At 48.8% G+C, this 14,298-nt stretch overlaps 1 protein-coding gene across 1 annotated transcript; it reads left to right on the top strand.

Annotated features, from left to right (window-relative positions):
- The first annotated feature begins 1,566 nt into the window (after positions 1-1,566).
- On the top strand, positions 1,567-14,298 carry OAZ2 (ornithine decarboxylase antizyme 2). The gene is given in 6 exon segments (XM_065901179.1): positions 1,567-1,586; positions 11,478-11,553; positions 11,555-11,635; positions 12,896-13,071; positions 13,842-13,927; positions 14,168-14,298. Coding segments are annotated over 6 exon segments (570 nt in total).

The raw sequence follows: 14,298 nt of genomic DNA, 5'->3' as shown, positions 1-14,298 counted from the left end.
AGCTCCACGCTTTCTTCCATCCCTGAATTCCCATCATCTAAAAACCATAAGCATGTTTGTGGAGTTATAGTGTCCTGGATGGCTTTAATATGGGACATTTGTGACTTGTGGCTATTATCAACTGGGGGTCATAGTGACCTTTGATCTGGAGTGATTGTGATCATCCTTTCTGTGAAACCATCTCTAATTCCCTAGTTACTTTCTCTGTGGCCTCCCTCAGATTGAGCACTTACCTCATATTATGATGGCCTGTCTGTGTCCCTCCCTCTGATCAGAGTGTGACATCCAAGGCAGGAACTTTGCCTAGTTGATCCTTGAGTATTCCTGGACTTTTGCACATGCCTGGAGCACGGAGTAAGTAGCTGCTCAATAATTATTTGTTGAATAAATGAATGAATGGGATTTGAGGTGACAGCTACCCATTGTACTCTGAGATAACATGACCCCTCTTCTTTGCAGTCTGGGTTGACCATGAACACGGTCAGAGCTCTGACGATTGTGTTGAAGTGCCTGTCATCTGAGGGGTCTGTGCATCAGTGATTGTGACCTGTTGACACTGATCTGTGATAAGAACCAGCAGGGATAGTGACTGTTAACTAGTAACCTTGCATGATTGTGATCTGAAGCGCTTGTAAACAAGTCAGCGTTGATGCAGTCCACCACTGCTGTCAGGTGACTGTGATCCTCACTCACAGCCATTTGGCTTCAGATGACCCCAGCCAGTAGCAGGCCTTGACTGTTGCCCTGAGATATGTCTATAAGGTGCAGAGATTGTTGATCTCAGCTGATAGCTGAGGTTATTGATCTGCATATTAGCTAAGGTAACAGATCTGTTGGCCCGGGCTTAGTCTCGAGTGGCGCTAATATAATATGTATAGTACTTCTTTTTTTTTTTTTAAATATGTGTAGTACGTCTAGATTTTACGAATTTGTTTAATAAAATATCCTCCCAGGGCCTACAAATGACACAGCCCTACTCGGCCCCATGCAAACAAGGGCTAGAGACCAGGACTGTCAGGTCAATGCTCAGTAAACGGTACCTGAAAGTCAACGCATCGTTCGGGCCGCTAGGCTGCCGCCACGGCCACGACATCACCAGGGCCACGACCACGACCACCCCCACATGCCGCTTTTTATCTGGACCTCCGCCCGGCCCCCTCCCCTACGGCCCCTCGCCCCTACCGCCCCTACCGCCCCTACCGCCCCTACCGCCCCTACCGCCCCTACGGCCCCTACCGCCCCTGGTGCGCCTGCGCGGCGGTGGGGCGGTGCTTTGCCCTTTGTTGTGGGCCCCAGTTTCCCAGGACACCGCGCGGCGCTGGGGTGGGGCTATGCAGATAAGGCACTCGGGGGCGGGGCGGTTGCAGCGGCGTCGGCGGCGGCCGGGGAGGGTCAGTTGGAGGCAGGCGCTCGCTGAGGCAGGAGGAGGGCTCTGGGCCCGCTGCCTGACAGGGACTTAGCCCGCAGAGCTCGGCCCCGCGCGCGCGCGCGACCCCACACCCGCCCACTCATCCACCTACCCACTCCCTGCGCCGCCTCTTCCCACCCTGAGCAGAGCCGCCGAGGATGATAAACACCCAGGACAGGTAACGGCCCGGTTTAGGCTCCCCGCCCCCATCCTCCCCTCCTCTGCTCCAGAGGGCCTCCTCCCCACCCCCCAGCCGGTTCTCGCCCCTCCTAAGGGGCCCCATCCGGCCCCCACTGGGTCCCTTCCCTACTTCAGCCACCCCAGTCCGAGCCTCAGCCCCGCAGCTGGGCCTCCCTCCGTCCTTTAGCGCCCCTTCCTCCAGCCTGGCCCATCCCCCTCGTCCGAGCGTGCAGCCCGGTGAAGCCCCCAAAGACCGGGACCCAGTCTTCCAATCCAGTCCCCAGTTCCTTTCAGCCCCGCCGAACGGTGGCCCCTTCCCGAAACTGTGCTTTCGCTCTCATCCAGATTCCCCAAATTGTTTCCCGTCTTCCCCTAATCTTTCTTCCTGCTCGTTTAAGTCACTTAAAATTCTTCCCTTTGAATCCCTCCTCTAATTTAAACTGCACCTTCCAACCAGACGCTTCTTTTATCACTTCCCATCCCCCCCGCCCCAGGTCAGACTCCGTCCTTCAGTTCTCAACTGGACCCATTACCCCCACCTGTCACCCTCGCCCCCTCCCAGTCAGGCCTAATAGTCTTTGCCGTGACGCTCAGTGCTCCCCTTGGTCCCTCACTCCAGCTTCATCTTTCCCCTCCCGTTCCCCCCACCCCCGGCACCCCTTTCCCAATTAGGCCCCATTTTCCCGGTCTGCCAACATCATCCTTCTTATTTCTCACTTTGGGCTTGATTCCTGTCCTCCATGATGTTCCCCCCAACGCACTTCTAAACATTCCTACCCCTTTAAACACTTTCTCTCATCTATACTCTACTCCTCCCATCTTAACTGAGCCCCATCTCTAGACTATTGGATCACAGAGTTCAGCCCACTTTGCTTCTGTTGAAGACCTACCCTCTTTCCCTGCACCTCCAGTGCTTTCAAATTAGTCCCCATACTCGGCTTACCGGGCCTTTGCAAGTGTCCTTCCTCAAAACCTGAACCCAGCTTTCCCCCATTGATTGGAGAGAAAAGCTGCACATCTTTCTGAAACTGAGCACCAGTAGTTTTCTAAACTTGCTTCATATATACTTCCCCGCTGCCCAAACTAGGCAGAATTCATGATTCAATTTTCCTCTCTCCACTTCTCCTCGTTTTCTCTGAGGCAGTCCTTGTCATGCATCTTTCCCTCCAACATATCCCATATTTCTGCCCCAAACTCTTCTGTGAAACTGTTTCCTAATTTCCTGATTCCCCATAATTTTTAACCCCAGCTGCTGCTTATACATCAGAATGGCTTTTATTTAGAATTTGGGTTCTAATTCTCTTCCTCATTGTTTCCCAAGACTTGTTGCTGCTCCCTCCAAAATGAGTCTGAAGCTCATTAGTTCCCCACACCAGATCCTTTGTCTCCAGATTTGGCCTTATGGCCTCTGCCTCTCACTTGGGCTACATTGTTTTGCAAGCAGATCCATTCCCTGAAAATCCTCCTTAAATTGTGCCATGGCCTATCCAAAACTGGGTTTTGGTTCCTCTTACAAACATAGCCCTCCTAATTGCTTTTCTTCACACAGAGCTCTGAGTACCACTCAAGGTTCCTCTCAAACTTGGGCTCCCTTCTCACAAAAATGGTTTCTAACTTGCCATTTCCCATTCCTTTAACAGCACCATTCTTAAATATTCCAGCTGGGTTTTCAGCTTTTCTTGCTCAGCTTTTCTTGTTTCTCAACCCTAGGTACACATGTGAAAAATCAATCACCTGGGCCCCCCTTCACAGATCTGGTGTAATTAGCCTAGGGTAGGGCCGGTTATTAGTATACATTTTCGAAGCTCTCTCTAATGGGCAACCAGGGTTGAGAAACACTGCCTCCCCTCCCTTCCTGCCAGAAGACCCTTCCCATCATATTCCTTTAGTGGGTGTCAGCCCTTTTTCTGCGGAAAAGGGTGTTGTCTTAGTCTTTCCCAGGAACGATCCAGAAATACCCAAAATACCTGCAACAGCCTCTTCAGTTCTCCTACCTCAAGTAACTCTGTTCTCAGCCATTAACCATTTTCTTCCCTTATTTCTTAAGACTCTTATCTAGCTCCCACACCTGTTTCTTCTTTACATGCAGAAAGAAAATTCACTCCTCATTTCCTGGTTTGTTATAGTCCTGTTTGACCCGTTAACCCCACCTCCCAAGCCCTCTTTACCTGCAGCCGTATTCTGCTGCTCTCTTTTCCTTTTCCAAGACTCTCCATGTCCATCCCCCTTTGCAGTCCCCACTTATTTCATCTTCTCTAAACCAGTCCCTCTGGAGCTGAGGAGGTGGAAGTGGCTAGATACTTGGATGGTACTGGATGCAAAAGGTGTTACTTGGGGTAAAGAAGGCTGTGTGTGCTGAGGATAGAGTGCAGGTATGAGGGGGGCATAATGAAGTGCAGGGGTGGAGGGAAGCAGAGGAACCTACAGGAAATCCCAGGGCATTGTGAGAAGGATTTTTCTTTTCTAGTCTTATGTTTTTGTCTCTGCAGTGGGGTTTGGAAAGTGGTGTGGTCTCAGCAGGCCTTCTCTGGAGTCCTCCAGACTGAACTGGTCTAGGTGCCAAGTCATTTGCAGGCCGAGCCCTGAGAGTTGAGCACTTAGGACCAACACGTAAGGGTCTTTTCACCGACTGTGAGTGTGAGACCTGAATTCTAGTTCTGGCCTTGCCAGTTTGCTTACATGTGAAAAAGGGAGAGTTGGGTTCGCTTAACTATGAAGATTCCTTCCAGATTCCTAAGTGGCAAAACAGGCTTGCTTGTCTCCAGAGCCCTTGCTTTTTTTTTTTTTTTTTTTTTTCTTTCTGCTTAGGTTGTTGGTAATTTGAGGGGCTTGGCTGTATGAAAGGCAGGTGAAGGGAGGAGCCAGCTGACCTGCCAGGGCCTGGGCAGGAGCAAGGCCTGGGATCAGGCTCCTCCACTTTGGCCTGGGGGTGGGGTGGGGTGTGCAGGGTGTCTGGTTTCTTTGAGTTATGGCAATCTTGTTTCCATAGCATGTTTCCGAGCCTCCTCAGGCCTGCACCTAACTTTCTAAAAGGAATCCTGGTAGGGCCCTAACTAAGGATTTCGATTAAGAGCCGGATGTTCTTCCCAGTCAGTGTTCTTGATGTTTTGTATCCACAGAGGGGTGAGCTGGCTGGGAGTTTAGGGCCCATTCGGTGGGGGATGGGCTTTCCAGCTTCCCTGGCTCCAGTGAAATACTCAAGAGGTGGAAGCTTGGTTTCCTGGAAGAAATAGTTGCAGAGGAGCCTGCAGTATGTTTTGAAAACAAGGGTCTTCCTTTCCAGTTTTGTTCTGATTAGTACTTGCAAAATGTCAAAATTACTAATGGTGGGGGAGGGAAGAAGACACAGTACCAGAACTTTTATTATGGTTTTTGAACAACAGGTTTAAATCCAAGTAAATCAAGCTTCATGCCTTTTCTCTCCCTGGATTTGTAGGGTCAGGAAGATAGTCTCTGTCTAGGGCTTGCTTAGTACCTTGTGACAGTACAGTATGTGGAGAAGAGTTTGCTCTGGCTTGATACCCTTAATTATAATTAGTCTGTGTCTGATGGGCTTTGAGGAGAAGTATTTGGTTCCACAGGTGGTTTTCCCGGGCACAATGGCACATCATAGCTGCTCTGAGCATCTTCACTGAATGGTTCCCTGGGTAATGGAATTTCTGTCTCTCCCTCTAAGAATTTGGTTTTGGTTATTCCTTATTTACTGGCACTATGGTTTGTCGTTGTGGAGTGGTAGGGAGAACAGATTTTCCTTTGATGTGCCTTCAAGGCCATCCCATAGAGAGAGACACTCCTAGCATAGTCAGGAATCCCCCCAAATTGGAGGTATGCTTCAGAAAGCTGTGTGGACTAATAATAGTAATTCCTCACTGGCAGGAAATCCAAATTTAGCCCCAGAGCAGCTTAGAAATATAAAAAAAGGAGACTGACGAGTGGGGTAGAGGGATGTTATGTATGTTTATTTCTAGGGAAAAAAAAAGTAATTCATCCCTTTTTTGAATGGGATACACAACAATACACAGTGTTGATTCAAGTTGGCGCCATGATTTGGAAGGCTGTGAAGCCTAATTGAAATCTATAGACCAGAAACGGCCAGGTAGGTGAGCAAGAATTTTGTTACTTGAAGTGAACAAAACAAGGTAGTTTCTGGTTAGCAGCAGCATAGTAAAATGCTTTGTATAAGATAAGCCTTAAGAAAATTTTCTAGGTCTTTGATATTGTATAAACAATGAGGTAATTCTGTCCTGGGAAGAGAGGCTGGAACTGGGTGATGAGAGTACTATACAAACTAGATTGAGGTACTAGAAATGAAAAATTAAGGTCCTATTTTATTTTATTTTTTAATTAATTTATTTATGGCTGTGTTGGGTCCTCGTCGCCGCATGCGGGCTCTCTCCAGTTGCAGCGAGCGAGGGCCACTCCTCACCGCGGTGCACGGGCCTCTCATTGCAGTGGCCTGTCCTGTTGTGGAGCGTGGACTACAGGCACGTGGGCCTCAGCGGTTGTGGCTCGTGGGATCTAGAGCGCAGGCTCAGTAGTTGTGACGCACGGGCATAGCTGCTTCGCGGCATGTGGGATCCGCCCAGACCAGGGATCGAACCCGTGTCCCCTGCATTGGCAGGCAGACTCTCAACCACTGCGCCACCAGGGAAGTCCCAAGGTCCTATTTTAAAGCATGATCACCTAGGTATCTACCCATCTCTGATAGCATATGTGATTGTGCCTACCTTTGGCTGAAGATCTACCAATATCAGCTGTGTAACAAGATAAGCAAATCTCAGGGGCACAGATATTCTATCTAGCTGCCACCATGAGTGTGTTTCTTGTGGAAAATCAACCAAAACCCAATTTCGCTTTCAGTCTGTGATTCAGAGTGGTGATGTCATTTTATAATTTTACAATCATAATTTTATAATCGTGTTTAGCAAGTAGACACCCTTTGGCACACCAAACAGCCCTAGTGAAATGACTTATGCCTGGCATCTGACCAAGGCCCCCTTCTCATATGGAAGGGGAATTGGCAGCTGGAGATCAGCCTGTATGCTCACACTAGACTGAAGGTGGCCATTCACCTCCCACCTTTCTTCCTATTTCTTTTTAGCTAATTGCAATGGCAGCCCTGGATTGGTCCCTCTTTGCTGCGTAGGGATTAGTCATCAGAGACCTTCCTAGTCTCAGAGTAAAAGCAGCCCGTGTGAGGGAAGTCAGGGCACCCTAGAAAGTGTTCTGTGAGGGAGGGCTGAGACAGGAATGGGTCAGAAGAGGTTGAAAGAAGGGAATGAATATAGAATGCTTGGGAATGTGGTTTTTATGTCTTTTCACTTGATACCACAAGGTAGGTAATACTAAGGCCGCCTGATCCTCCTCTAACAGGTAATGGAAACCAGAGAGAAAGGGTGTAGGCTTGAATAATGAGCTCAGGCCACTTATTCAAGTGAAACATGATCAAAAGTATATCAAGGAGAATATGAATTCAAGTATTTGTTGAATGTAGCTGAATGGAAGTTAGCCACAGAATTACTTTTATATTAAATCTGTGTAGCAGGCTGTACTCTGCTTTGAGCAAACTAAATATAAAAATCAAAACTGACATAAAGTCAACTGGAAGTGCTTCTTTAACAGGAGATCTTTTATTTTCTCAAGAGATTTTAGGTTACCTTCTTTAAATAGTAAGCACCTAGAGATTTAAAAATGGGATTTGAATTATAAAAATATGATTTACCAGCAATGTTCCCCAGGAATACATCTGTGGCATACGCTGCCTGTCTGTAGCCAGCGTATGAAATTATAACCTGCTAAGGACATTCCAGACAGCAGTTTCACAGAACACTTTAAATTAGAGGCAGCAGGATGTGGTAAGTTGGTAGCATTCGTATGTATCCTGAGGAGTGTTTCCAAGGGCATGTCTGATAGCAACTGAGAAAATAAAAGGCACTAACACGTCGGCTCTAATCTCCCATCTATCTTCCGAATTGACTTGGATACCTGACACCCTCATTTCCAGCATGGTATTTTTTTCTTCTTCTCCAGAAGCAAGGCCAGCCCAGCTGGATGTTTGAGTTTAGTCTGATAACATTTGATTCTCCTTAATCAGCCTGATCTTTTCAGCATCCAGACTGAGCTTCTTAAATCATCCTTTGGTGGTAGAGATTAAACCATGCCTGCCCCGCAGTGAACAGGATATGAGGGAGGAATGGAAGAAGCTGGGCATTGGAGCCAGTAGAAACATGACTGAACTGAATATGAAACCTAACCTGACTTGGATCTTGTGACAGGGAGACTTGTGTTTAAAAGCCACTTTCTCTTGTGCTTAAGTTCCTCCAGGATTCACGATTCCTATTGAGGTTGGTGGCGTATTTTGCCACAATACCATTTTGAACACTAAAGCTGATACGAGAAGGCCGTTGCTGGTCAATTATATGCCCCTGAATTACTTTAACCACCACATATGTACCCATATCCCTTCCCTTTTCATGTCAGAAATGACAGCCAGGATTTTTTGAAAGAGAGCAATTTGCCATTCGCATAGCAAGTAACTAAAAACAGATTTATTATGATGGATGATTAAAGTAACTATTGATTGTGATCTACTGTCTACTAAGCTTATCCCAAACACCAGCTGTTTCTCTTGGGGAACTGGAACTGGATGCCAGGTTGGGGACCTGAAACACCCTTCCACCCCCCTCTCTCTCTCTCACACACACACACACGCACACAAATACACACACACTTGCTTTCTGTGCAGACTTTGTGGGGGAGGAAAGAGTTTCCAGGATCCTTGTGTGAGTGGGGAAGTAAATAATTTGTTACCGTGGGATAGACTACTTGCATTTTTATTTGAAGGAGGAGTGAGATCATGACATCAGAAATATCACGACCTCATAGATTAGTGCTGGACACCGGGCAGGCCCTAGGGATTATTTCTAGGAAGACAAAGGGGATTCTGGATCAAAAAGAAAAAAAAACCCCACCTCATTCTGATCTTTTCAGTGGGTTGGCCCCATTGCTTCTGCTATTTGCAAGTGAAAATTAGTTCAGAATCAAGATGGTGGTTGGAATGCAGGTCAGGAGTTGAATGTAGCTCTCCCATCTAGAGACCATTGAGGAGTAATTTCTTTGGAAGTGAGTTAGCACCAGAATTTTAGAACTGCTAGGGCCTTGGTGATCTGGTTGTTTTGTGAACCCATGCAATTCTCCTGGTATACAAGGCTACATCTCATCTATCTACCCCAGAGGTTTGCCCAGTCCTTGGGTAGCTCCACTGACCAATACAAGCAAGGCAGCTTTCTCCAGCAGTGTAGCCTTCCTGGTGCTCCTGCAGCAACCTCAACAGAGGCCTGAAGGTGGTCACTAGGGAATGGGAAGGGAACTGTCCCATGTGGGGTGTGTGTGGGTGCCTTTACTTGGGGAAACTCCCACTTTCGTTTTCCTTTTTTTCTGGCCTGGACAGTCTTATTATTCTGTCCCTTAGCACACTGGAAGGGGGGGATTTTTTTTTTTAATTTTTTAATCTTTATTTTTGGCTGTGTTGGGTCTTCATTGCTGCACGTGGGCTTTCTCTAGTTGCGGTGAGCGGGGGCTCTCTTCATTGCGGTGCTCGGGCTTCTCATTGCGGTGGCTTCTCTTGTGGAGCACGGGCTCTAGGCGTGCAGGTTTCAGTAGTTGTGGCTCGCGGGCTCTAGAGCGCAGGCTCAGTAGTTGTGGTGCACAGGCTTAGATGCTCCGTGGCCTGTGCGATCTTCCCGGACCAGGGATCGAACCCGTGTCCCCTGCATTGGCAGGCGGATTCTTATCCACTGCGCCACCAGGAAAGCCCTTCTTCTTCTTTTTTTTTTTAATTTTTTATTGGAGTATGGTTGCTTTACAATGTGTTAATAACCTCCAGTGCACAACAAAATGAATCAGCCATATACATATCCCTTCCCTTTTGGGCTTCCCCTCCCATTTAGGTTACCAGAGTACATTAGGTAGAGTTCCCTGTGTTATACAGTATGTTCCCATCAGTTGTCTGTTTTATACCTAGTATCAATAATGTGTCAATCCCAGTCTCCCAGTTCCTCCCACCCCACCCCTTGGAAGGGGTTAACAGCTCATTGCCCCCAGCAGAAAATAAGTCCTGTTCTTAAGAACAGTCTGTAGTACAGTCCTCTCTCATGCTCCTTCTGCTCTAGCTGTCGGTGAGGCGAGGCCGAGTAGGGGAGATGGGATGCCCTGAGGCTTTCCAGAGGAGGCCCAAGGCCGGGCACATGGTTAATCCCCAGGTGCTGGTGCTTCTCCGGGCCCACTGACACTGCCTGGGAATTCCATCTCCAAGTGAAATTTCCAAGTGTGATTTCAGGCCCCTGGTTGAAGTCCTTGAGAGAACAGAGGAGCTGAGCTATAGCAGTGATGGGTTTGGACTTCCTGTCTCAGGTGGAATGCTCATGTAGGTCTCTTAGTATGGAGGGTCTCAGTGGGCTGCGCCTCTGGTTACTGTACCATTGCCACATTAGGTGTGAGTTTAGTTCTGTTGTTCTGAGCCTAAGCGAAAAATCCAAATCTGGCACGCCATGCAACGTAAAGCAAAGGACAGTGTGCAGAATGGTGCCTCTCAACATTTTACAAAGGGTTTTCAGGGAAAAAAGGTCTTGATTTATAGCATTTGCTGTTTTCTGTGGTTTAAATATTCCCCCTATGGCTGGCTCAAGCTAACCAACATGCCATCACTAAATGCAACTATAGCTGGGAAGAGATGTGAACAATTAGGTGAGCTGGCCCCAGCACCCCACTGCAGCACCTTCCCATGTATGTTACCCACTACATTCCATCTGCCCTGAGGCTGGTGTGCTGGGGCCAGGCCTTGCTGCTGAGTCATGGTGTTAAATGCAGTTTTTCTCTTTCCTTGCTTCACTTGCTCTTCGCCTGTGGAGTGAGCTACATCTCAGCCTAAAGAGCCAGTAAATTGGATTCAGAGAAGGAGTGGAGTAGATTTGGAGCCCTGTTTGGTCCACCTGAAAATCCTGGTGGCCAGTAAAGGGGACACACCTGAAGGTGACAGGGAGCTCCTTTAGGAGCCTTTCACCCTCTGTGATCCATCTGATAACTGGCTTCCTTACTCAGGTCCTGGCATGTATACTTCCTCCTAGCAACCACCATGCTGGCAATATATCCATGTTGAGTGTCCATTCTAATCGCATCAGGATTACCTGAACTCCCATGCCCAGGTCAGATTCCAGCAAAGAAGGGCAACCCTGTGTCTGGTGGCACACCAGGGACTAACTCAGATGCCATCATAATACTCTGTACTATAGTGCATCTCCTCTCCAGGAGCCAAATCCCTGGATTTGATTCAGTTCTTGACCCTAGAGGTATTTGGGTAAGTGATTTCTTGTTTAGTTCCATTGTTCAGATCAGGGAGGCCATCATTGGAAAAGTGGCCTTGGGAGTTCCTCAGGGACTCCGTATCCAGCCCATGTGACTTCCTGAGGCCCATATGCCTCTCCAGCCCGAAGTGATTGTGTAGGCTTTGTGATTCTTCCACAGAGGTTGTTGAGACATTGTTAGGGTAAGGAAAGGGGCTGGTGGGGGTCTGGGCCTCTAGGCCTACTAGGCAAGCCAGCATCTGGTTCTTCCCAAGGTCTGCCGGTACCACAGAGATTTGTTTGATGTTTGACAGGGGCTCCTTTGGTCAGACCTATCCCCTTGACCCTGAGCCCTTCTGGGACTCTGTGCCTCTGTAGGATGGGTTCCTGCCTTTTGAGAGAGAAGTAGTTCTGAGAGCTGTAGCTGGAAGGACTGGGGCAGTTGTTGAGGGAGTACTTGTTTAGGGAGAGCCAGGGCAGGGGTGGGGCAGGATGCTGAGTTAAATCTTCAAGACTTTGTGTTTACTGTCTCACTTTATCTCTTGCAGTAGTATTTTGCCTTTGAGTAACTGTCCCCAGCTCCAGTGCTGCAGGCACATTGTTCCGGGGCCTCTGTGGTGCTCCTGATGCCCCTCACCCACTGTCGAAGATCCCCGGTGGGCGAGGGGGCGGCAGGGATCCTTCTCTCTCAGCTCTAATATATAAGGTAAGGACTGTGGGGTGGAAGGCTTGGAGCAGCGCTTCTCAGACACTGCTGAGCATCTGCTTAAGGGCAGTGATCACTCTCCTTAGTCTTCTGAGTCTTAGGCCAGGCCAGTAGGGGGACTGGGGAGGACTTTTTCAACTGAGGCTGCTATGAGGCTTTTGGGGAGTACCAGGAGGATATCAGCACCAAGCAAACACCCTGCCATCTTCTCAGCTTAGGTCAGCACTTTAGTGCTCGTTCTGGGCCCTGAGTGGGAGGCGGAAGAAAAGGGGGCCGGGGGGAACAGTGAGTGGAAGAATGCAAGAGCTCTCGCCTGGTGCTGCTCCTCAGTTTTCTCCTGAGAAGTACCAAGGGCCAGGAGGAGTCTTCCCATTGGCCTCGACTCCCGGGCATTCTGACTTCTGTCCCTTACCAGTCTGGGGGGCATGGGGCAGGGCAGTGGCAGGGGTGGGTGGTAAGGAGAGGGCACCTTGCATCTCAGTCATCCATCACCCTGGCAGCATAGGGCACAGCACAGGAGCTATAGAGAACCCTGGGAGTCTGTCCCGAGAGTGATCTGGGCTGGGGCAGCTAGCCCTTTGCTGCCTTTTAATCTCCTGTGAGGCCAGAAGTGGTTTAACTTCTAAGACTGGCATTGAAGGGTAGCAGGGCAGCTGAGTCCTGGTCTCTTGAGACTGTGGCAGGGGAGACATCATGGACTCTGCAGCCACCTGGAAGCCAGCTTGGGTTGACCTGTGCTCCAGCTAAGCCCTAATGAACATCCTCATTTGTTTCTAATGTTTCTCTTTCAGAGAAGGAAGGGAAAGAACGTGGTGTTGGCGGGATAAGCATGGGCTTTTAGTCAGGGAGACCTGATTTGAATCTCAGCTCTCCCATTTACTCGCTGTGGTGCCTTGAGTCAGTTGCTTGATTGTTCTGGGCCCCCAGTATCTTACGTTTAAAGTGGGGATACTGATGCCTACCTCAAGTGCTTGTTGTGGTGATTGAAAAATGGGAAAGTACTTTGTACAGGACTTGGCATCTGGTGGATGCTCGGTAAATATTCCCTTCCCATCATGCTGGCTTTTAGCTGACACCAAGTGGTCTCAGTGCCCGATGGCTCCATTTAGCCAGCATGCTGCTCTACATTTTCAGCGTGCCCTCTATCCCGTGCTACCCTGAGGTTGGCCCAAGAGGACTCCTTACACCACCTAGGTTAGGGAGCCTCTGATGTGGCCAGAAGCAGTAGTGACCTGGTCCTCTGACCTGATCTCCTCCCAGGACGAGAAGCTCACTGTGACCCAGGACCTCCCTGTGAACGATGGAAAACCTCACATCGTCCACTTCCAGTATGAGGTCACCAAGGTGAAGGTCTCTTCCTGGGATGCAGTCCTGTCCAGCCAGAGCCTGTTTGTAGAAATCCCAGATGGATTATTAGCTGATGGGAGCAAAGAAGGGTAAGGAGCAAGTGCTGGGGAAGGGCAGGAAGCCTGCTCTAGAGAAGGGCGTATGCTTACTAGAGACAACAGATGGCTAGCCTTCCCCCTAGCTCTCGGCTGCCCAAGCAGATACCATTTTGTAACAGGTTAGTTTCAGCCAGTAAAACAGGCCTGTTATAATGAAAGCGGATCATTATCACATTAACCAAATTCCTGTCATTTAATCACCCCAGTGGACATCAAATTCCCCTTGAGCCATCGTATAATGGTACAGTTCAAAGGCCAGGAGCTCAGAGATACAGTGGGATTTCACTGGATTGGGCACACCCAGCTGTGGAAGAAACAGTCCTGAGAATGGAGTTCCCTTGAGTGGCTCCGGCCTCTTGAGCAAATCCTCTTAGGAAGTGTTAGGGCCCAAAGTCCCTCTCAGCAGCAGGTGGTCACCATTATACTTGGCAACTTTGGAGGACCTCTGAGAAACTGGGTTCTCTTCCTAGGTCCCATACTTTCTTGTGAACTGCATTAGTTAAGTTGGTTAGTGTTAATTTCAGATGAAGAAACTTTATTCCAGGAAGAGAGAATTCAGTGACATTTTTCTTAGGGATTGTGGTTTATTTTTTTCTGAACTCAGGGCTCCTGAGGTCTTGAAATAGAAACCTTCTTCCTGAAGCTTCCCTATTTACAGTGCTGGCTGTAAGCCTCAGGAAAGCCTTGGGTGGGGTGTAGAGGGGTGAGGCTGAAGTTTAGAGGGGGCAGTGGGCCTGAGTTGTTTTCCTTGCTTCTTGCAGATTGTTAGCACTGCTAGAGTTTGCTGAAGAGAAGATGAAAGTGAACTACGTCTTCATCTGCTTCAGGAAGGGCCGGGAAGACAGAGGTGACGGGGCAGAGCAGCTTGAGACCTACTGCCCAGGCTGGGGAGGGGAAAAGGGGGCTCTTAGTAAGGTGGGGCTCCTGAGTTTGACATACAAACCCTGGGAGATCATGGGATTGAGAGTGTCCAAATTTAGGAAAGGCCTAGTGCTTACTTATTCCATCTTTGTTCTGGGTTTTCCCTTGATTTGAGCCTACCCTTGTTGTTTCTTACCAGAATCCTTTTTTACACTCTTTTCTGCAGCTCCACTCCTGAAGACCTTCAGCTTCTTGGGCTTTGAGATTGTGCGTCCAGGCCATCCCTGTGTCCCCTCTCGACCAGATGTGATGTTCATGGTTTACCCCCTGGACCAGAACTTGTCCGATGAGGACTAA

The sequence above is a fragment of the Phocoena phocoena genome, chromosome 2 (assembly GCF_963924675.1).
Source record: "Phocoena phocoena chromosome 2, mPhoPho1.1, whole genome shotgun sequence".
In the NCBI taxonomy this organism is placed as follows: domain Eukaryota; kingdom Metazoa; phylum Chordata; class Mammalia; order Artiodactyla; family Phocoenidae; genus Phocoena; species Phocoena phocoena.
Note: the sequence above shows the minus strand (reverse complement) of the source record. Positions and strands in the feature narration are given on the sequence as shown.